The sequence below is a fragment of the Ruditapes philippinarum genome, unplaced genomic scaffold (assembly GCF_026571515.1).
Source record: "Ruditapes philippinarum isolate M1 unplaced genomic scaffold, ASM2657151v2 ctg74_1_1_1_1, whole genome shotgun sequence".
Lineage (NCBI taxonomy): Eukaryota > Metazoa > Mollusca > Bivalvia > Venerida > Veneridae > Ruditapes > Ruditapes philippinarum.
The window spans coordinates 419,708-442,247 of record NW_026865153.1 but is presented as its reverse complement, the minus strand read 5'-3'; the positions used below and the strand labels follow the sequence as shown (position 1 = coordinate 442,247).

Sequence of the window (22,540 nt, the reverse complement as noted above, 5' to 3'; positions counted from 1 at the left end):
TTTCAATAACACGAAGTGCAGTGCACAGGAATAGGTACTCTGCATTTCTTATTTTTTGAGTTATTGCCCTTTGTTAATTTTCATACTTTATTTTTGTCCGGGCCATTTCTCCGAAAGTATATAAGCTATGGACTTGAAACTTCATAGGATGATAGATCTCATTAAGAAGAAGTGCAGTGCACAAAAATCGGTACTCTGCATTTCCTAATTTTTGAGTTATTTCCCTTTGTTAATTTTCATACTTTATTTTTGTCCGGGCCATTTCTCCTAATGTATAACAGCTATGGACTTGAAAATTCATAGGATGATAGATCTCATTAAGAAGAAGTGCATTGCATAGGAACTGCTGCTCTTCACTTATTATTTTTTGAGCTATTGCCCTTTGTTAGTTTTCGTATTTCATTTAACCAGGTCATTTCTCCTCAAGTATGAAAGCTATAGACATGAAACTTCTTAGGATGATAGATCTCATTAAGAAAAAGTGCAGTGTACAAGAACCGGTACTCTGCATTTTTTATTTTTGAGTTATTACCCTTTATATATTTTCATATTTTATTTTTGTCCAGGCCATTTCTCATAAATTATAAAAGATATGGACTTGAAACTTCATAGAATGATAGATCTTATTGATAAGAAGTGCAATGCATAGAAACTGCTGCTCTGCACTTATTATTTTTTGAGCTATTGCCCTTTGTTAGTTTTTGTATTTCATTTTTGTCCTGGCCATTTCTCCTAAACTATATTGTTCACAAGGCGACACATCCGACTCGCGGAGTTCTAGTTGGAAAATGGAATGATGTTGTGATGATATTTGAACAAACTGATTTTTTATTGGTTTAAATTTAGATACATGTATATACTAGTGTTCAAACTTCAGTATCATATCAGTCACAGTGTCATCATTTTTTTAGAGATTTCTGATTGGTCAATAATTTTATTGTGGAATCAAGTCCCTGAAAGTTTGGAGTCTCTTTTCAAGCTTGTAAAATTGAGGCTTATGTTATTTTTTATTTATTTTTTCTCAGGGAATGTCCAGTTTAGAAGCTTTTCAGGAACAGGTAAAGAACATGCCAATATTTCAACAATCAGGAGTTGATGATGATGGACTCCAGTATCTGAACATCTCCAGTCTGATAGATTCCTCTGATGGAAACACGGTGAGTTTTGACAATGATGCATGTTGAGGGCATCTGTGGCTGAGTGGTTAAAGTTGTTGACTTCAGTCCACTTGCCCCTCATTGCAGTGGGTTCATTGTTGTCTTCATGCAAAAACTTTAGCCAATTATTCAAACGTTTTAAGAGATTTCAAAATGAAACTTGGAATACTTGCTTATCATGACAAGATTTAGTTGTTAGACAAAGGGCATAATTCTGAAAGCAATATTTTGAAGTTAATACCCTTTTTTGAACACTGCATGCTCTTGTTGAACCATGATATTGAATTTCTGAATCCTTGAATGGACTGATCCAAATTAAAAACTGGGCAAATTACATTTTGCAAATCCTAAAAACATGAAATTATAATTTAACATGAAGTTCTCTTGTTTTATCACTCGAATTTGGTCAGCCAACAATATTGACCCTGATCAGAATACACAGGTATGCAGACTGGCCGGCCTCTATACATAATCAGTCCAAAAAAAAATAAATGATTTCCTTAGCTTTCGAAATTATATTTTCTTCAGAAAAATATTGACATTTATAAAATGAGCCGCGCAATGACAAAACCAACATAGTGTGTTTGCGACCAGCATGGATCCCGACCAGCCTGCTTATTCGCGCAGTCTGATCAGGATCCATGCTGTTCGCTTACGAACCCTATTACAAGTAGAGAAACTGATAACATGGATCCTGATCAGATCAGACCTGCAGATGCACAGGCTAGTCTTGATCCATGCTGGTCGCAGACACACTATGTTGGTCTTGTCATGGCACTGGTCAAATACTATATTATACAGGTGAGTGTACAGCTTGGTGGAGCAGTAAACCTGGGCGATACAGAGGATATTTCTAGTCAGTCAGTTCTTAACAGTGATTCTATAGATGATAATACTGAAGATTCTGGTGAGTTGTTATAACATGCCCTGCGTTAGTAGATTAAAGTGGCCTTCACCTTTTAGTTTCTGTTGGAAAAACAATACTTTGTTGTTTCAAACTTCATGTTTCAGTAATTTTATCTTGGAAAAGTGCATCAAATCACTGGGAAGCCGTCTTCAAAACAGGGTCCGAGAGCTATTTATAATACGTAAATTTACATTGTTTTTCTAAAATTAGAAGATGGGAAACAAATCATCCACTTTACTAGAGACCAGACTGGTAGATAAGATGTATCAAGGGGTTTCCTTATTGTTTAAGTATTTTACCATCCGCAAATTTCTTCTTTACCTAATTTTTTTTCTTTGACAATTATATGAAACGATTTATTTAAAAATAGCATATTTTAAATTTAGACAAGCTGAAAGTCGCTTTAAGTAGATTGTTATATTTATTTTGTGCAATATCAAATTTTTTTAAATATTTATACTTGAGTCTTAAAATGAAAGCAAATATAAGACAGCCTCTGCCTAATCCAATATGTGTTTGACAGCTGTGTACCGGTCCAATAGAATTCAATATTGTACTCAACAATGTATAATAACTTCATATTTTCACATACCCATGCTGCTTTACCAACTTCATGGCCATACATATTATAGTTTAATATGACAACATTTATGTAATACAAACAAACATGTGGTTTAAACACAAGCTAAATATTAGTATTACAGTGTAAGCATTTCAGTGTAGATAAAATACTTTTTTTTACTTTAAACAGTTCTTACTTTGGGTGTTTGTTAAGAAGAATATTATTGTTTTGTGGCTTCATTTCTAAATTTATTGAAACTCATTAACTATAATTGTATTTTGCTTGCCAGCAGCCACAATTAATTCAGTATTGAACCTATGGTCACTCAATAGCAAGACATGTTAACTACTCAGCCCAACACCCACCACCCCCACCCCGCCCCACTTTGCTCTTTACGGTCGTTTAAGTACTTAAGCGTATTTCTATGATTTGATCTTCGTTTCAACAGTGTTTTTTCTAAAATCTGACAAAATTTTAAAAACTAAGAAAATTTGAAAAATCTGACAAAATTTGGAAACATTTCTTCCTTTTTGCTTTATTTAGTTGATTAAAACAGTTGTTCTTTTTACTTTATTTAGTTGATGTAAAGCCGGTTGTGTTGACAGGAGGAGATGAAACCGATGTAAAAGATGTTAAAGTTGATGTACAGAAAGAATTGATAGATAAATTAGATGTTGGTAACAATGGTAAGTGATAACATTATATCAGGTGAAACCCTTAGCCTACAGGTGGCAACTGTGTCTATCCATGTGACCATTGCTGACCAAGATAAGCTGGCACAACTGTACATTGCCCATGCACTCTAACCAGGTTCTATTCTATTGGCAGCTTAAATTATTTACTTCAAATCCTGATACTAACATTTGGCAGTGGTTCGCAATTCTTTTTCATAAAAGCGGGCTTTTGATATAATCGTTCAAAACAGGACACAAGTCTATTACATATATAAAGTTATAAGAAGGCAAAATGATGGGGCCAAATGGTTAGGGTTGTTTGGCTTCAAACCACTTGCCCCTCATCACTGTGGGTTGGTCACCCTTCAAGTTGAATTCCACTATTGTCTTGGATTCCATCATGTTAAGAAGCTAGAGAGTTAGCTTACAAAAGGTCAGTGGTTCAGCTTACTGTCCATGCCTGAAATAATTCACAAACAGGCAGTGTTAGTTGACATCCAACAGAAAAGCTTGAGAATCGTCTTAATACCCTTACAGTGTTGATGTGATATAAAACCCAACAAAACAAAAAGGTTACATGAATGATTAGTAAACTAGATAAAATATATAAATGTTTATATATACAGGTATTAAAGACAAGGTGTCTGAACCAAACGAAGGCCATCCAACCATTATACAGATACCAGAGAACCTCCTACCAATGTTTACTCAGAAAAAAGACCCTGTCAAAATTGGTAAGTATTAACAGAGTATTGTTCCTTTGTATCTCAATACAGCCAACCATACAGTAGACTATTAAAAGGTGATTTTAGCCCGTTTGTTTCAAAGAAAAAATCAGGCTATTATAATCGCTGCAGTGTCTTTGTAGTCATTGTTGTAATTGTGCAAAAAGTTTAATGTAGCCCATTGTTTGCTAGAGATGGAATTGAAAAATATGGGAGGAGTTTGATTCAAGCATCACACAGATAGAGACCATGGAAAGGAAGTGCAGTGTTCAAGAACCATAACTCTAGTCTACTTTGCTTTTGAAGTATATCTCTTTATTATGCGTTCTTAAAACAGCCTTTAATGTATTACTTAATACAGCCTTTATTAATTGACTTGTCTTTCATATCTATAAGCAACATACCTTTGGTGGTCCTCTAACTTGAGTGAATTAAGGGGTCACTTGCAGCAATGTCACTGGTGCTTAAAGTAGGTTTTTTTTTAAAATTATCTCATCCATGCTTTATTGAATTATGTCTCCCATATTTGATATTTTAGGTAGATACCTTTGGCAGTCCTCTAACTTTGGGGGGAGTTAGAGGTGACTGTGTTCAAGGTCACTAGTGCTAAAAATAGATTTATACACTTTTGTTCATGCAGTCTTTATTTACTGATAGATGATTGGCAAATGTGTAGGCTCTGGTGCATCAATCACCTTTAGTTATATGTCTTGTTGAAAAATGAGATCATGCAACCCTTTTTCAGCTTTCAATTCATTGAACAAATGGAAAAGTTGTTGTTGTTGTTGTTGTTTTTTGTAACTGTAAAGTGCTTTTTTATGAATGCCTAAAAAAAGCTTTTAGAAATGAAGTCTTTTAAAATGTTTAGACATATATATGAAAACACATGTAAAATTATCTGGAAAAAGCTGATGCCTCAGAAGCATGAAAAATGGCAAAATTACATGAAAATTGTAGACTTGGTTTGATTGAGTCTTCTAGTGTATATACTCAATGCCCAGAGCTTAAATATTTTGCATGTTGTATTTCCAAGTGAACCTTACAAAAAAAATTATATAAATCAAGCCCATGGGGTCCTAAAAAATGACATGCCCCAGTATGACTCCATTACCTACTTCCATATTGATGAATTGTGGCCTTTATTGCCCCACAGGTATTTTTATTTTTTTCATTTTTTTTCTCATTTATATGAAGCATAATTTATGAAAAACATGTATCATGTATTTGCAGAAAATTTTTAAACAGTTTCTTTATCAAAAACCAGGGTGTGATTTCTAAGTTCTCAGTTGTACTATTTCAAAAGGCACTACAGTATTTTTATTTGCATATACAGAAAACATTTTCACATGTGTTCAACAAGTTAGATAAACTGTATGATTTACTTCCCTTAGACTATGATGAAAAACAACTTTTGTCTAGGAAAATGAACCATTCTGTGATCTCCTACAGCTGTCAGCATCAGTCACTATGTGTCATTTTATTTCTGTACCCATATCTCCACCTAAGTTCTGTACCTGCTAATTAAAACAGTTCTTTAAGCCTGTATCTCCACCTATGTATGGGATTTATCAATATTTATACCATAAGATAATTTGGATGTTGGAAATTGGCTTTCTTCATGTGAGGAAGCTCTCCAGTTGGCTTCATGAAAGTCAGTGGTTGTATTCAGGTGTCTACCCAAGCCAGAAAAAAATATGAAAGGGCACCTGAGGTCTTTTACCACCATGAAAGCTGGATAGTATGACTTATAACCTGAACAGTGTCAGTATGATTGAACCCTAAACTCCACCAGTTGAAACCAGTGTTGACAGTTTTACACTAGTCTAACCTATATGAAACCTGTGTTGACAGTATTTCACAGTCATGTTTCACCTGTATCCAACCAGTGTTGACAGTATAGCATCTTTATCACATACAGTTTATCAAACCAGTGTTGACAGTATTATTTGAGTGAGCTTATTTTTATGAACTTTTTCTCTCTTTGAAGTGGATGTTGATGATTGAAATCGAAAAAAAAAATCCTTCAATTATAAACAGTTTATTTGATAATATGTTTTTAAAAATGTTTTCTGAAGCCCTTGTCTGACAATTGATATTTAAATATCTGCAAAATTCACTACATGGTTTTCATCAATATACATAAATGAAATTTATCATGTATCAGCCTTCAAACAATGTTTTGCTACAGAACTGTTAACTACACCAAGATCAACTTCAACCTTTTGACATTCTGAACTTTTGTATGGCACACTTGTATCACTTAGTAAGCAGAAACGAAAACATTGAGGTTTTTAAAAACCAGATTTTCCCTTTGAAATTGAAAGAAACGTTCATTTATAACGCAAAAAAAGTGGCTATTAAAAGATTAATCTCAGCTTGAAGCTCGTTGAGATTGACCTAGTTTTTAACGTTAAAGACAAATAAATTACATACTCGGAAGATTATCTACCATTTATTCCTCGCCATTTTACGAGATAAACAACTGACGTTACTTTCATTTTAAGTGCTCGAAAATTAGAGAAAATATATTAAAATATAACTTGTTACATAGAGAACAAGTAGGGTAAGGCTGCGATATATGCCTGTTTAATGTCGCCTGCATGATTCGTTTAATATAACAAGTTACGACAAAGACGGAAAAACCTGTTGGTGGGTCCCGCCAACTTGCCCAGGGCGTGGCTATATTATCTTTATACGATGATACTGATTTATAGCTATAGTAGAAAATAGCGGAATAATTTTTAGAGAATACTGGTCAAAGTTGAATGATAAGTAAGTATTTATGGTTAAGGCAAGTCTGAAGGGGTCAAGTGTGAATGGTCAATGTGAAGTGTGAATGGTCAAGGTGAAGTGTGAAAGGTCAAGATCAAGTGGGAAAAGTCAAAGTCAAGTATGAATGGTTAAGATCAAGTGTGAATGGTCAAGGTCAAGGATGAAAGGTTAAGTGTGAATGGTCAAGATCAAGACGTATGCTTTACCAGGATTTCAAAGGTGTAACTTTTTAATTAGGGTTGTTTAAAAACACAAGTCAGGTACCCATTCATTGGCTTATTTAACCCTTAGGCTACTGGTTGCTTCAAAACCAACGTAGGCAAACAGTGCAGACTATGAGCAACCAACATGTACATAATGACAGATCTTCGTCTGCACTTTTCGCTATTCAGTCAGTACATTTTTTGAAAATTTTCTCTAAGGCTGATGAATAGTTTTGATGGACAAGTGCATTTAAGATATTTAGTGTGGAAAGGGTTAAGAAACAGCATTATTTTGGTCTAATGATTTATTAAAGGTGATTTTGAAACTCATGTCTCAAAAACCATCATTGGGTATGATGACATATAAAATGAATATATGGTTGAAATTTGTCAAATATTCCATTAAGAATCCAACAAAAATGAAAAAAAAAGAACACTCAGCAACAAAAGCAGAAAACAAGGTTAACTGGACGGCCTATCCTTGAATGAATCCAGTCATGAAATCCATTCAAAACTGGGCACTTAAGAAAACAAAGCCTAATTGTTTATTAGTAATACTACATTCATCAATTATGAAATTTGTATACATCAAACAATAAGTAGCTAAATATGACATTACTACTCACTGTTTCGATTTTTGGTTGTTTAAAGTCTGTCCTTGAAATTTTATATACATGCTGATGCAGGTTGTTCTCAAGTGTTTTGGAAACTTTTCCTTAAAAAATGAATAACAACGACAAAAAAAAGTATGAATGAATAGATATGACTGTCAAAGTCCTTGTAATTTTTTTTTTTTTTTTTTAACAAGGCTGTGGATATTGGTACATTGTCACTCCATCCTTGTTTGTTTATTACTGGTTTGTACAATCCAGGAAAAGCCAGTTAGACAGATCACCCGACATGATTTGACCAAAAATGGTTGAAAAAATCTGCTTAAAATCCAAACAAACAGAACAAATGTTTGGGTTTTCCTATTAAAATTAATGTTCCTAAAGTAATCTGTCAGTCTATTTGTCTCTTTGATTGAAAATTGACCTTGACCTTTAAGGTCATATTTACAAAATTTTGAAAAATTTTGCTTGACCACTTTTGATTCTTCTGTAAATCTTTTCATTTTAGGATTAGATTTTGTATAGGATGGAATAATTTTTTTGAATGAAACTTGAAAGTCTGAGATCTTCCTTTTTAGCTCACCTGTCACAAAGTGACAGAGTGAGCTTTTGTGATCGCTTTTCGTCCGGCGTCCGTCCGTCGTCCGTCCGTCCGTAAACTTTTACTTTAAATGACATCTCCTCATAAACCACTAAGCCAATTTCATCCAAACTTCACAGGAATGTTCCTTTGGTGGTCACCTTTAAAAATTGTTCAAAGAATTTAATTCCATGCAGAACTCTGGTTGCCATGGCAACCGAAAGAAAAAACTTTAAATATCTTCTTTAAAAAACCATAAGAGCTAGAGCTTAGATATTTGGCATGAAACATCTTCTAGTGAGTGTCTACCAAGTTTGTTCAAATAAAAGCCCTGGGGTCAAAATTGGCCCCGCCCATGGGGGTCATTGATTTTCCCTATATGCATATAGTAAAAACTTAAAAAATCTTCTTTTAAAGAACCCAAAGAGCTAGAGCTAAGATATTTAGCATGAAACATGTTCTAATGGGTGTCTACCAAGTTTGTTCAAATAAAAGCCCTGGGTCAAAATTGGCCCCGCCCCGGGGGGTCATTGATTTTCCCTATATGCATATAGTAAAAACTTAAAAATCTTCTTTTAAAGAACTCAAAGAGCTATGGCTAAGATATTGAGCATCAAACATGTTCTAATAGGTGTCTACCAAGTTTGTTCAAATAAAAGCCCTGGGGTCAAAATTGGCCCCGCCCCAGGGGGTCATTGATTTTCCCTATATGCATATAGTAAAAACTTAAAAAATCTTTTTTTAAAGAACCAAAAGAGTTAGAGCTAAGATATTTAGCATGAAACATGTTCTAATGGGTGTCTACCAAGTTTGTTCAAATAAAAGCCCTGGGGTCAAAATTGGCCCCGCCCCGGGGGTCATTGATTTTCCCTATATGCATATAGTAAAAAGTTAAAAAATCTTCTTTTAAAGAACTCAAAGAGCTATGGCTAAGATATTGAGCATCAAACATGTTCTAATAGGTGTCTACCAAGTTTGTTCAAATGAAAGCCCTGGGGTCAAAATTGGCCCCGCCCCAGGGGGTCATTGATTTTTCCTATATGCATATAGTAAAAACTTAAAAAATCTTCTTTTAAAGAACCAAAAGAGTTAGAGCTAAGATATTTAGCATGAAACATGTTCTAATGGGTGTCTACCAAGTTTGTTCAAATAAAAGCCCTGGGGTCAAAGTTGACCCTGCCCCGGGGGGGGTCATTGATTTTCCCTATATGCATATAGTAAAAACTTAAAAAATCTTCTTTTAAAGAACTCAAAGAGCTATGGCTAAGATATTGAGCATCAAACATGTTCTAATAGGTGTCTACCAAGTTTGTTCAAATAAAAGCCCTGGGGTCAAAATTGGCACCGCCCCGGGGGTCATTGATTTTCCTTATATGTGAATAGCAAAAACTTAAAAAATCTTCTTTGAAAAAACCCAAATAGCTAGAGTTAAGTTATTAAGCATGAAACATCTTTTAGTGAGTGTCTACAAAGTTTGTTCAAATAAAAGACCTGGGGTCAAAATTTGCCCCGCCTGGGGGGGTCATTGATTTTCTTTATATGTGTTTAGCAAAAACTTAAAATCTTCTTTGAAAAAACCCAAATAGCTAGAGTTTAGATATTAAGCATGAAACATCTTCTAGTAAGTGTTTACAAAGTTTGTTCAAATAAAAGCCCTGGGGTCAAAACTGGCCCGGCCCCAGGGGTGTCATTGTTTTTAACTATATGTGTATAGTAAAAACTTTAAAAAAAATCTTCTTTTAAAAAGCCCAATGAGCTAGAGCTTAGATGTTTAGCATGAAACATCTTCTTATGGGTGTCTACCAAGTTTGTGCAAATAAAAGCCCTTGGGTTAAATTGGCCCTGCAACGTTGGGGGGGGGGTGTGGGTTGGGGGGCCTATATACAGGTGAGCGACCTCAGGGCCATCATGGCCCTCTTGTTTAACTGTATTACATTAATATTTTGTACTTTGGATTTTGAAAGTCGCAGTCTGGCCTCACCCTAGTGTCATCTACTGTTTTTTGTTTGGTGCCATGCTGTGTTCCATACTAGTGGTCCTGCATTACTGGCTTTGTACGGGGTTGCATTAAGTGAATCTCACATTTCTTTGTGGATCTATGTTCTCATATTTTTTGACAATAAACCAATAATGAATTTGGCATGCACTAAAGCGTGTGATGACGGGATATTGTAAGGGATTTCTTTGTGTGACAATTTTGAAGTTTATTAAAAGGAAGATACTTACTTACATCATATCTGAAAAATGGGACAGTTGAACTCGGATAAAGTAATTGAATTAAACGACTTGGCATGTACTTTATATGCATTTTGTTGTAGAATATTTAAAGGAAGTCTTTTTTTTATAAAAAAAATTATTTAATAAAAAAATTGAAAAAACCCAAAACAACATTGTGTTGTAAGAAATGATGGGACAATTGATTGAAAATTTTGACTAATCATACGTTTTTCATTCAGGATGATCACTAAAAGGAAGATTGTCTGCAAATGTTTCTATATACTTGAAGACGAAAAACGCCATATCTGTCAAGTTGAGGACGTTTGCGGCAGTTTTAATTTTGCCTATGTGTCTTTATGAAAACTCCCGAAAACGTCCTTAAATAATGGCCAGGATGTAAAAATAAATGGAACAGACCCTTATCTAACCCTTACCTAACCCTTACCATACTTAAACTGATATACATTGTATAATAAAGGAAATAAAAACTAACAAACACCTTAAAAAAAACTGTTAAAAAGCCAAACAGAATTATGGGATGGATAAATTGGGAATTTACTTTGAACAGCCTTTAAATAAATTGTCTTGTAGTTTTAAAATGATACAGTGGCAAATTTCAAACTTTTACCTATGGATGTGTTTGCTTTTTACCTCTGCCTGAGCTTGTTGTTATCTAGAAAAATAACTAAATAACACCATTGCTATAAATTTTGTTACAAGTGAATGAGGGGAACAGTAAACTAGAAATAAATTTTTAATGGCCTTAGAGTATTATTTGTTGAATAAGTGGTTGCACAGTTTTTGAATATATTGCAGAATAATGCAGCAGCAACTGCTAATGATGATTAATATTGTATTAATTACTAATGCCGTTATTTTATTTCCTTGCCTCGTTCATTCTGGTAATTAATATATATTATTCCGAACATTATCGTTAGTCTTCAGACGACAAAAAAAAATATTTTAGGACGGCTAGGAAGAATGAATAAAATTTATTGTGATTCAGAATTTTAAATGTCTCCGAATTCAGACGTTTATTTTAAGAGCTGGATTATGGGTAATAGACATGAAGGTGTCTGAAAATGCCTTTTATTAAATAAGAAGTGCATGTATAAAGTTTAATCCCCTTTAAAATACTATTTTATTCTATAATGAACAGTATTCATTAATATTTAATGATTAAAATATTTGATTTAATTAGGTCGATAGACACTGTTTTAACTTTAGATTGAAATTACGGTAAGCATCTGGTCAAAAAAAGGAGGCAGACTTTAATTGAAAGTGGTCACTTTTCACAGGTTTCACTGTACTTGCTTAAAATGTTATTTATTATATAATATACATACATGACTTTATTGTGCAAAATGCTTGCATAATGATTGGTATAATTTTATTCAGGCTTTATCACTGTCAGTGCAATTTAGAAAAAGCAGCTACATGTATATACGAGTATATGTAGATTATTACGTACAAAGATTTTGACAGGTTATATGACCATTTATAATGTACTACATCATATTTCATTGGATAATCATGACTTTTATATAATCCATATACACAACAGTACTGCAGTCGATTCATTAATAAATTTCTTTTTTTTTTCCATAAGCAGTATTGTATATTTGTTATAAAGATAACTGACATGTTATATGGCCATATATATAAATGGTTATTTGTAATATAACCCTCACATAATGGCTCAGGTTATATTTACAAACAACTGTTTATATAGGGCCATAATTATAACATGTCAAAAAGCTTTATAACTAATAATATAAATGGTTGTTTGCATATATAACCCAAGACATTAGAAAAGGGTTATATTGCAAACAATCATAAATACACGACCATATAAGCTTTAAAGAATCTTAATAACCATTTTTTTGATAAGTAAACTTCCTTAATTTGAGAAAAAAATGGTATTACAAGTACTTCAGAAATTGACAACAACAGTGTATATAGTTTATATAAACATTATGATTATCCTTACAAAAATTTTTTTGCAGTTTAATAAATAATTATATTCATGTAGAAGCTTCAATATCAATTAAGATGCACTTATTTATTTTCTTCGTATATCACAACGAGGTTAATATCTACATTTTTTTTAAAGTTACGTAACTGGAGACTTTAGAAATAGCATAAAAAATGTAACAAACATGTGTTAGCTATATAGACAAAAGCATCAAGAGTGGGCCATGTCAGTGAAATTTTTGATGATAATCAAAATGTCATTTTACCATTTTGTTAGCATTTCGAGCTCTAAAAATACCCATCGAAAATATAGCATTTCCGTCCTACTGGTATTTGTCTGAAGATTAGTAGTGCACAGAGTGTGGCAGTCTAGTTTTTGGTTCAGATTATTTGCAAAACGTTTTAGGTTAAATGAACTAACAATAGTCTGGGCAAGTTATTTTTTGCCGATTTACGATTTAAATAGATATACAAGACAGAAAAGTAGTTAATATATTTATATAATTATGACTGTATACAATGTTTATATGAAATTCAATGTATAATTATATGAAATAATGTAAATGAAATATGATTTATGTATAAAATATGAAATTAAAATATAATTTTCATATATGAATATGAAATTAAATTGATATCTGAAATGAAATACAATTTTTAAATATGGACATACCCTGTATAATATAATAATAATAAAATACAATGGATATAAAAAATGAAAGAAAAAAGTACAATATACATGTATATGAAAATCATGTACACTAATAGTCTATGTATTACATGCAGTATATTGTATAATATGAATTGCAGTGTTATATATGGCAAACAACACAGTATTTATTTATGTAAACTGTCCTATATTTTATTTCTGCTTTTTCCATTTTTTTTTATTTATTATTTTTTTGTAAACTAATATTATAATGATTAAACATATTTATTTAAGCTTGGCTGCGAAACAAGTTCTTGCAACTTTATTTATTAATCACTTTCGAGTCCGCTACCTTGAACCAACCACTGGTGTCATATGAAGAAACATGGTCATGACCTGATTAGGGCTTAAATCCATGATCCCTGGATTGAGAGACAGACACCTGCAACCACTAGGCCACCGCTCTCATTGATATACTTTGATAATACTGGAAATCTACTGAACAAAATTGTATGCTTACATTATCATTATCCGAGCAAGATATTGCAGTCCATTATCTTTTTCTTTTCAACATGGCAAACATTCCCATTTTTTCACTTTTTTGCACTGAATTTTTTAAAAGCAGAATGCATTGTATATCATTGTATCTTTCATAAAATCAAGAACTGGTTGATTTTTTTTCTTCAGAAACTGTAATTACAAAGGTATTTGCAACAAAAATTTAGAATTTAGTAAAAAAAATGAAATTCCCTGTCACTAAATCTGTGAGAAAACAATTAAAAGTTGTGAGAATAAAATATTTGAGCCGTGTCACGACAAAACCAACATAATGGGTTGGCAACCAGCATGGATCCAGACCAGCCTGCGCATCCGCGCAGTCTGATCAGGATCCATGCTGTTCGCTATCAGTTTCTCCACTCGTAATAGGGTTTGTAAGCGAACAGCATGGATCCTGATCAGACTTTGGGATGCGCAGGCTGGTCTGGATCCATGCTGGTCGCAAACCCATTACGTTGGTTTTGTCGTGACACGGCTCATTTATAAAACAATTTATGTAAGAGTTTCCGTAAGTTTTTTGTTTCGCAATGTATTTATATAATACAATGTATATAAATATATATTTAACGTGGGAATATTTCTTCGTTTTCAGACATCTATTTATAAATTCTTTTCTGAAATTATTATTATTGGCATGAAAAATTTGCTGGAAAAAATAACGGCATATTTCCATAATAACCAATTACATAACTCTCAAATTGTCAGTCACTTACGGTAGCCGACTTCAAAGAAAAAGGAAAAGTGTGGGCCTGTTATCTAATCAAGTCAGGATTTGCGAATGCTGGTAGCTTGAGAAGCCTGGGAAATTGCCGGAATACAGTTCCATTCATAAAAATCTTCATTCACCATCTATAGTCTGTTTCACCAGCCGATGACACATAATATCTTGGTATAATCTATTTCAAAAATGTTAATCAACTTTTTCGACCTAAAGAAAAAAGAACTAAAACTGTTGAAAATGATTGTAACTGCCATATGGTTTTGATAGAAATCATTGCGGAAAAGCTGGTTTAATAAATTAAAAAGTTTGTTATTTTTAATTTCTGTACTGAAATAAACTTTAAGAAGTTCTTTGTCTTACGCAATAAAGGTTAAGAGAGACGTAAGTGTATCCCATGGAAAAAAAATGGTTATGTACTGTACTTAGCCAATTATGTTTACATAAATATGGTTGAAATTTTAATTTTTTCATTATTTTTAATCTGAGAGCAAGTGGTAGTTAAATTATTTGAAAAATTCAATGACTTTTAGATATGTGTTAACAGTAGATAAGGCAATAAAATGTGTGATCTATTTAAACAAGTGGTGCCATGAGGATGTGGCATAGTGATTTAAGTGTGTTTTCAATTCAGGCATAATGGGTTCGAGTCCTACTTATAGTACATGTACTAATTATCATAATTTTATCATAATTATTTATAACGCCTGTGCTAGTGTGTATCATATTTCTTGGAAGTTAAATCAAATGAGCCATGTCACGACAAAACCAACATAATGGGTTTGCGACCAGCATGGATCCAGACCAGCCTGCGTATCCGCACAGTCTGATCAGGATCCATGCTGTTCTCTTACAAACCCTATTACAAGTAGAGAAACTGATAGCGAACAGCATGGATCCTGATCAGACTGCGCGGATGCGCAGGCTGGTCTGGATCCATGCTGGTCGCAAACCCATTATGTTGGATTTGTCATGACGCGGCTCAAATAATGATCTAATGAACTTGAAAGATTCTGTTTCAAATGTATATTTAGATAAATTAAGGGGCACCTTAGGTCTCCTCCACCAATAAAGCTGGAAAATCGCCGTTTGACCTTTACTGTGATGGTGCCATGTTAAACCCAACCAAAAAAAAAAAAATTGTTTGAATGCATTAAACTGTATTGTTGAGATTGAAAAAAAAAACAGATTATATAAACATTGTTTTTAAAGTTTCATAATTATACATGTATAACTTTTGCTTTGATTATTTGATATAGTATACAAAGTCATGCTATAAAGAAAACTGGCAAAATTCATAAATTGCCTTTTGAATGTAAGCTGCTGCAATAAATAGGGACTTTTTTTGGTACTTTTAAATGCTTTTAGCCTTTGCCACCAGTATAGAGCCAGAATTTAAAAATGGATGGAATCATTACATGTAAAATTTAGCAGGTTATAGGGTCAAAGGCTTATAAAAATACTTTTGTTTCAGGGTACATCATGTTCACAGTTGTTACAGTTTCTTTTATAACCAGAACAAATTTAAAACAGTATAAACGGCTTATAAGTAAAGTGCTTTCTCTTGAAAATTATTACTTCTGCTTTGTGTCAAAATAGTCAAGACTGTTTAGTTATTATTATACTGTTTGAAATGTTTTACTTCTTTAATGCTTTGTTTTGACATTGACTGAAATGTTTTATATTTCTCAAGAATGAAAAAAAAAACAACATTGTGATCGCTGGAAAATAAATGTTTTTACCTCTGTTTCTAATGTATGTTTTTTGTACAAAACTTCTTTGTTTATTTTTTTATATAAAGCTCATGTCATAGGTTGAGAGTTCCTTGAACTGACCAAAAGTTGTTTTAATACTCCCTGTATTACAGATTGTTTATGTGGTGGCGAAATGAAAACAAACATGTTTTTATTCCAGCTTACAGTCTGTTTTATGTTAGCGTTTCTATTTTTCTATCCTTAATTCACAAATTGTCAACTTTTGTCTTTTTAGAAAAAAGGGCATTTAGATCGAGTCCTTTAAAATGATAAAATGACTCAATTTCAAAATATGTAATATATTTCTTTTGTTGGATCTCTCTTCTTCATCACTCCTGCATTGTTGTTAAATTATTCCTGTTTGGCGGAGATCGATGGAAAGAATTTGCCTACACATGCCTTTTTTAACGTAATTAATGCTCATTATTTAAGTATGTCAATTACATCATTTACAGGTATCTGTTTGAAAACGAGATCATGTTAATGAGTGGGGTGTTGGTTTCTTAAACGTCTGCCGATAATGCTTGCATATGCGGCAAAAGTGGTGTTGCAAATCGGTCGGAAATTTTTATGCGTTTAACCTGTGATATTCCTGGCACCAGGAATATATAAATTTTGAACTTGAGCCAGGAATTAAGCATTTATAAAACAAAACAGTGGTGGTAATCCAGTGCATGGGAACCATACAGACTTCCATTCAGTAACGGTTTTCCGTGACATTTAAAACGAGGGCTGGGGAATGTTGCATTAGAGGCAGGTGGTCGGAAGCTTGGTAATCCAAACAGCCAACTGCTCGGATTAGAACTGATTCATTCAGAAAATTAAACAACGTAAATGCTGCTGTACAGTTATCAATAAACGCACTGGCATATAAAGTGTTACAGAGAAAAAAAACATCTTAAACAGCAGATTTCCTATCAAAAGCGTGCGTAATAAAAAATGCAGTAAGTTCTGTGGCTAACCTTAAGAAATTTATATATAATTCAAAATGTTATGTCATATTATGCAGGAGAAATTTCATTGATAAATTAGTAGCAATAAAATATTTTGTGTGGTTAAGAATATGCTACATGTAGCTTAGCACTGTAACAGTGTGTTTAAATCGTTGATATGGAAGAGTCAGACAGGTGCAGAAGTTAATGTAGACCTAAATTCATAATTAAACTTATGTAACATATTCAAAATGTAAAATGTAAAAAAAAATATATTTTTCTCTTGTCATTCATTTTTTGGACCAGCAATGCTTTTATTTAGCATAGTTTCATTATAAAATCTTGCTTTTTTGTCATAATGACACCACTCATTGATATTCACATTGTTTAACACCTTTTCTTCATGGTACAGTTTCTCAGAAAAACTCAAATGTCGGCAACTGTTGATTCAGAATATGCTTATAATAAAATTTTCAAATAATTATGTCTTAAGTATAATATCTATCAGGTATGGAAACTCGAGAATGGATTTTTACTTAATTAAAATGTAGTCCCTTTTTGCTTGTCTGTTCGAGCTTTTATGATTGCTGCATCCTCGTTGTTGTTGTTGTTGTGCAAAAACTTTAATGTTACTATTGTAGCCAATTATTCCAATATTTTAAAGTTTATCAACAGTAAACTTTGAGTCCTTGATTATATTGCTTGACAAAGGTGCAGTTGTTAGACAAGACAAGGGGCTTAATTATAAAAGCTTTATTTATGGAGTTATGCCTCTTAGAACTAGAAGTTAGAATTTTTGTCAAAAGTGGTTATTTTAACAAAACTTGCTTTGAACTTTATTTCTTATTTTCAATTTTACTTTTTATTTTAAAGTTTTACATAACATTTTAAGCCTATTAATTATAGCAATAGGCACGATATGGCCAGTTATGTGTTGACGTGCCGTAAAAATCCAAACAAACAAACAAACAAAACTTCTTATTTTAGGTGGTGTGGCTATTTTGTTTTTTACGGTACATACTGGACCAAACCAGACCGCCCTCTGAGAGGAAGGAATTAAAAGCTTGTTCATAAAATACATGTTTATGTATTGATAGCTTATTTCCTTCAATATTCCCATCCTTCTATAAGCCCCTCAATGCATAACGGACAAATTACTGTCCAATTTGATACAGGATCTCATTGTACATCTGTGTTCAGTATGATTGGCAGATTTCATTGAGAAATCTTGATAAAAATGCCATTGAACGTTTTTTTACCCTCTCTGTTTTTATACTTAGTGCTTTTGATACTTGTTTATCTTATGCTAATTTTCATTCTCATAGAAAAATTGGTCAAAGGTCAGAAAGCCTAGAGTTTCAAGACCAGTCAGGACATGGGAGAAACATCATTGGTCTGGTCGGTTTTCACTCAAGCTGTTGATTGGTTGATTATTTTTCAGTTACTTTGTTGAGACTCGACCATGATATACTGTGCTTTTCAGAAACTGTAAAGTTACCTCATAATTTAGGTGGTGGTGGTATTGGTAGTTTTCACTCTGGATCAGGGCAGGAAGCCACATTGAATCTTCCAGAGCACAGTTCAGCCACCGCTTCATTCCTGGGCATGCTGTCAAATAGTTTACCAGTACTAGTTCCCTTCACTTTTGCAAGGAACTGATAACTTCTGTACATTCCAGAGCAGAGGTACAGTGCAAATCTCTATAGAACTGATGTCATAATCAATCACAACAAAAGTGCACTGTCCAGAAATCAAACCTGGGTCACCCAATGGTCTATTCACAGTCCAATACTCTACCTATTGAGCTAACCGGATGGCTCCCTCATAAATCTCAAACATGTAATCCTGCCAATGAAAATATCTTTGCATTGGAAACTAAGTTGACTTAGTAACTGTTGCAATAGTAAAGAAATACAATACAGTTCAAACCCATTTATACATCAACCTGTTCCTTGCTCCACACATTATAACAAGCAAGGAAAGGGAACCATTCAGATCCTGAAATGAAAGCTTGCAAAAGAACAGATTTCAGTACTTTTCTTATTTGCAAAGTCAAAAGCGATTAAGGTTTTTCTCTAAGACAAGTAAAAAAGATCTTTTTCAAGCTGATACCAATGTAGCTAGATTGTTATACAATGTATATTTAGACTCAGGTCTGTAATTTTTATTTACTTTTTTTTTGTTTTAATTGACCAATGAAATATCATCTTTCTTTGTATAATCCCCCTCCTACCTCCACCCCACTAAATATTGTTTTGCCTTTTTACAATGCAACATAAGCTATTGCCAATTGTTTAGAGATAGTCACTGGAAATCACTATATGTATTTATTTAAACTAAGTAATTTGTGTCTGAAATCTTTTCTGAATTCCTTCTCATTAAAAAGTTGTGGGAGGTTAATAATTAAAGCCTCGATTCCCAGGTTCAGGGCATGGCACACTTCAACAAGACAGTTAAAAACGTTTAATAGAATCCCTTAATCCCCGTCATGTGATTTATATGAACTAAAATATTCCATATGAACTAATAACTCTTGGGAGCGAGGCGTTTTCCCTCTCTGCAGACTGTGAGAAAAAACACTTTGTAGATTAAGGGACTCATCATTAAAGGTCCTCGTTGTTTGTGTAATAACTCAGTATGTGATAATGGCATGCGCGCTGGAGAGAGGCTCGCAGCACGTCGTAGCTGGATTTCAGCGTATTTTAATATTCCAGAAAATTGAAGTCGCTGTGAGCGACATTGTGAAATACATTCAAACAGCTGGATTCATATGAAAATGTCTCGTGCTCCTATTTCAATTTTACGGTTTTTTTTCATCAGTTGCTTCCATTTTGTTTGCAAAAGAGTAAAAAAATAACTTGACGTTAATCTGCTTGGTCAGTTTGTTAAATTGAAATGTCAAAACTAATAAACGGCAAATCCTAAGAGTCATCATATCTTTTTAAGTAACATTTTAACATAAAATATTTATTTTAATCTTGTAAGATATTATACGTATATAATATTTCTTTGTTTGAAATCTTAGTAATAGACCTACTGTGAGTTTTCGAAGCCGATTCGGTCTTTGCATACTTGAAGTTAATCATGGTCGGTCCAGTGCTATTTTAGTGACATTTATACTCATCTGATACCTATAAATACCAGAAAACATGTTGTTATACAACGGAAAAAGAGTTTTTAAAACATGGCATCGCAGTTACTGTCAGTCTATATTACTATTCCTTAACACCATGCTGTGAGAAAAAAAATCTTTTTTCTGCGGAAGGTCATGACCTAATGTGACCGTGAAATGTTCTGTTAAACATATTATATCTGCTCGGAAAATCAACAGGTTCTTAGTCAATTATTTCCAGCGTGAAAGCCGTTAGTGAAATAGTTGTCACTTCAGAAACCACATGGGGCGATGTAAGTTCTTGCCTAAGATATTTTCAAGGAGAATATGCCATTGACAATGGTATGTACTGGGCTTTTGATGTGTACTTTAATATTATGATATTATCACAGCCTATTAAAGATTACAATGAAAGATAATTTTATGCATTTTTATTACTGTGGGAATCTTATTCAACAGTTATTTTTGGATATAGGAGGTAACGCCATGCCTTCATTGAAAGAGTTCTCTATATACTGAATAAGTCCAGTTATCTCTAGACTTGAAGTTTTCTCTGCTAGGCTTACAGCAACGTTTCTGCCAGACAATGCAGACTTTGCAGCAGTTTCCCATCCTGATTTTGCTAGATTTGTACATTTTAAATATTTCAGCCTGTAAAGCGCTTCTTTAATATTTCAGACAGCAACTTATAGTAGCCTCAATAAAGACCTTTGTCCACGATGGAGACTTTTGTTCAAGGATTATTTTTAGCTTGGCGATCGTGGGGTCAGGTCGGGGTGGGGGATGTTGGTTATCCTGCATATCTTTGTGTTGATGTTGATGTCCTTCGTAGAAGAAAAAAACCTGGCTTTATTTTGGTGTGCATGATTTCATTAAAAACTGACAGAATGCGTTTTGTTGAATCTTAAATTTATGCACAATCATGTCTTTATGCTCATAATTCCAAGTCACAATCTTATATCCATAAGTCTTGTTTAAAATTTTGATTGAATTATTGCCCTTTGTGAACTTACCATACATAATTCCTGGACCTTTAGCCAGCAAGAACCAAAAGTTATAAGCCTTTGCCACCAGTATACCAGCTGTCACATTGATGCTGTCCGACCAGGCTCTATACTGTTGATTGCTCCAATTTTATATCTTGTGTATACAAAATAACTTTGGATGGACTGTTTGGGCAAATTTAGTATATAAATTCTACAGGTTAAGGGTTAATGTACAAGAGTCTTCTGTAGAACTAACTGATGGTTTTTAACATGAAATTTCATGCATTTTTTGAAGAATTATAATTATAGATAATTTCCCTAGATTCATAAATTGAGCTTTGATTATGACAAGAGTTATAGCCCCTTGTTAACAGAGAAACTTTTTGGATAAGGTTTTGTGTTCAAGATCTTCACATGACTCAAGGTATAAATACTTTTGAAACATTATACTTGTCTTTTGAATCATACTTTTAGGCAACTATTCAAGACCCATAACTCTAGCATGCATATTGACTAAGTTATAGCCCTTTATGGTCTTTAAAACATCCTGGATGCAAGATCTATCTATATATATAACCATGATGTTAATTCACTTAAAATTTTACACATGTATTCAGGATTAATATTGTACATCATTACCAAAGGCTCATATCTCTTGTTTTGAAATGAATCCTGTAATAAATTGTTGTTGTTCTTACATCATATTACAGTAAAATAAAATAGTCAACTGCAAATTCTTAAAATTCCCTTTGATATACCAATGTTTCAGCTGAATAGCCATCTTCAGGGTACATAAATAAATAATAGACAGGAAATTTTATGAACGTCACATGAAGTCAGTTAAACTACGACGTCAAAAGGTAACAAAGAGTTTGGCGTAATAAAACTCCAACATGTACAATTAATGCAGTAACAAATGAATAAGAACAAAATTAATCACAAAGCCCTGAAGTGCAGATTGCATATCCTGTGTACATAATGTTTATTTTTTTTATAAATGAAGAGAATCACTTTGGATTAAGGACATTTTTAGAAGGCTTTAGTCAATTGCAAGCTCATTTGGGTGATAAGATTTTAGATGACGTAATGAAAGTAATTCTTTGATTCACTTAATCTTTTGTCCTTAAGTGGATAATTTCATTGGCTACATCATGTGATGATACACAATAAATTTCTTAACAGGAGGAAAAGAAATACAAATTTCATTTCAAGTTGGGCATTGTCTTTAACATCCGACAATATTTGACTATAAATCGTATACATTGTATATCCTTGCCTTTCGTGACCACTTAAAGACACGCACATTATAGGCAATTGAAAAATTCTCTTCAGCATATTACAAAAAGGACATGCTTTTTCCTTAAACACTTCTGAGACCAGTGTAACATTAAGTGTAATATAATAATACATCCTGGCTGATTATCGTTATACGCCATCTTGCATACAGGA

General features: G+C 33.1%; 1 protein-coding gene across 1 annotated transcript in view; it reads left to right on the top strand.

Moving 5' to 3' along the window:
- The window catches only part of LOC132728028 (zinc finger protein 35-like), a 96,625-nt gene that overhangs the window by 5,070 nt on the left and 69,015 nt on the right, over window positions 1-22,540 (top strand). Inside the window, exons 6-9 of the mRNA XM_060713639.1 lie at window positions 1,026-1,157; window positions 1,959-2,064; window positions 3,205-3,312; window positions 3,927-4,034. Of these exons, the coding sequence (XP_060569622.1) occupies window positions 1,026-1,157; window positions 1,959-2,064; window positions 3,205-3,312; window positions 3,927-4,034 (454 nt within the window). The remainder of the gene's footprint in view (window positions 1-1,025; window positions 1,158-1,958; window positions 2,065-3,204; window positions 3,313-3,926; window positions 4,035-22,540) is intronic.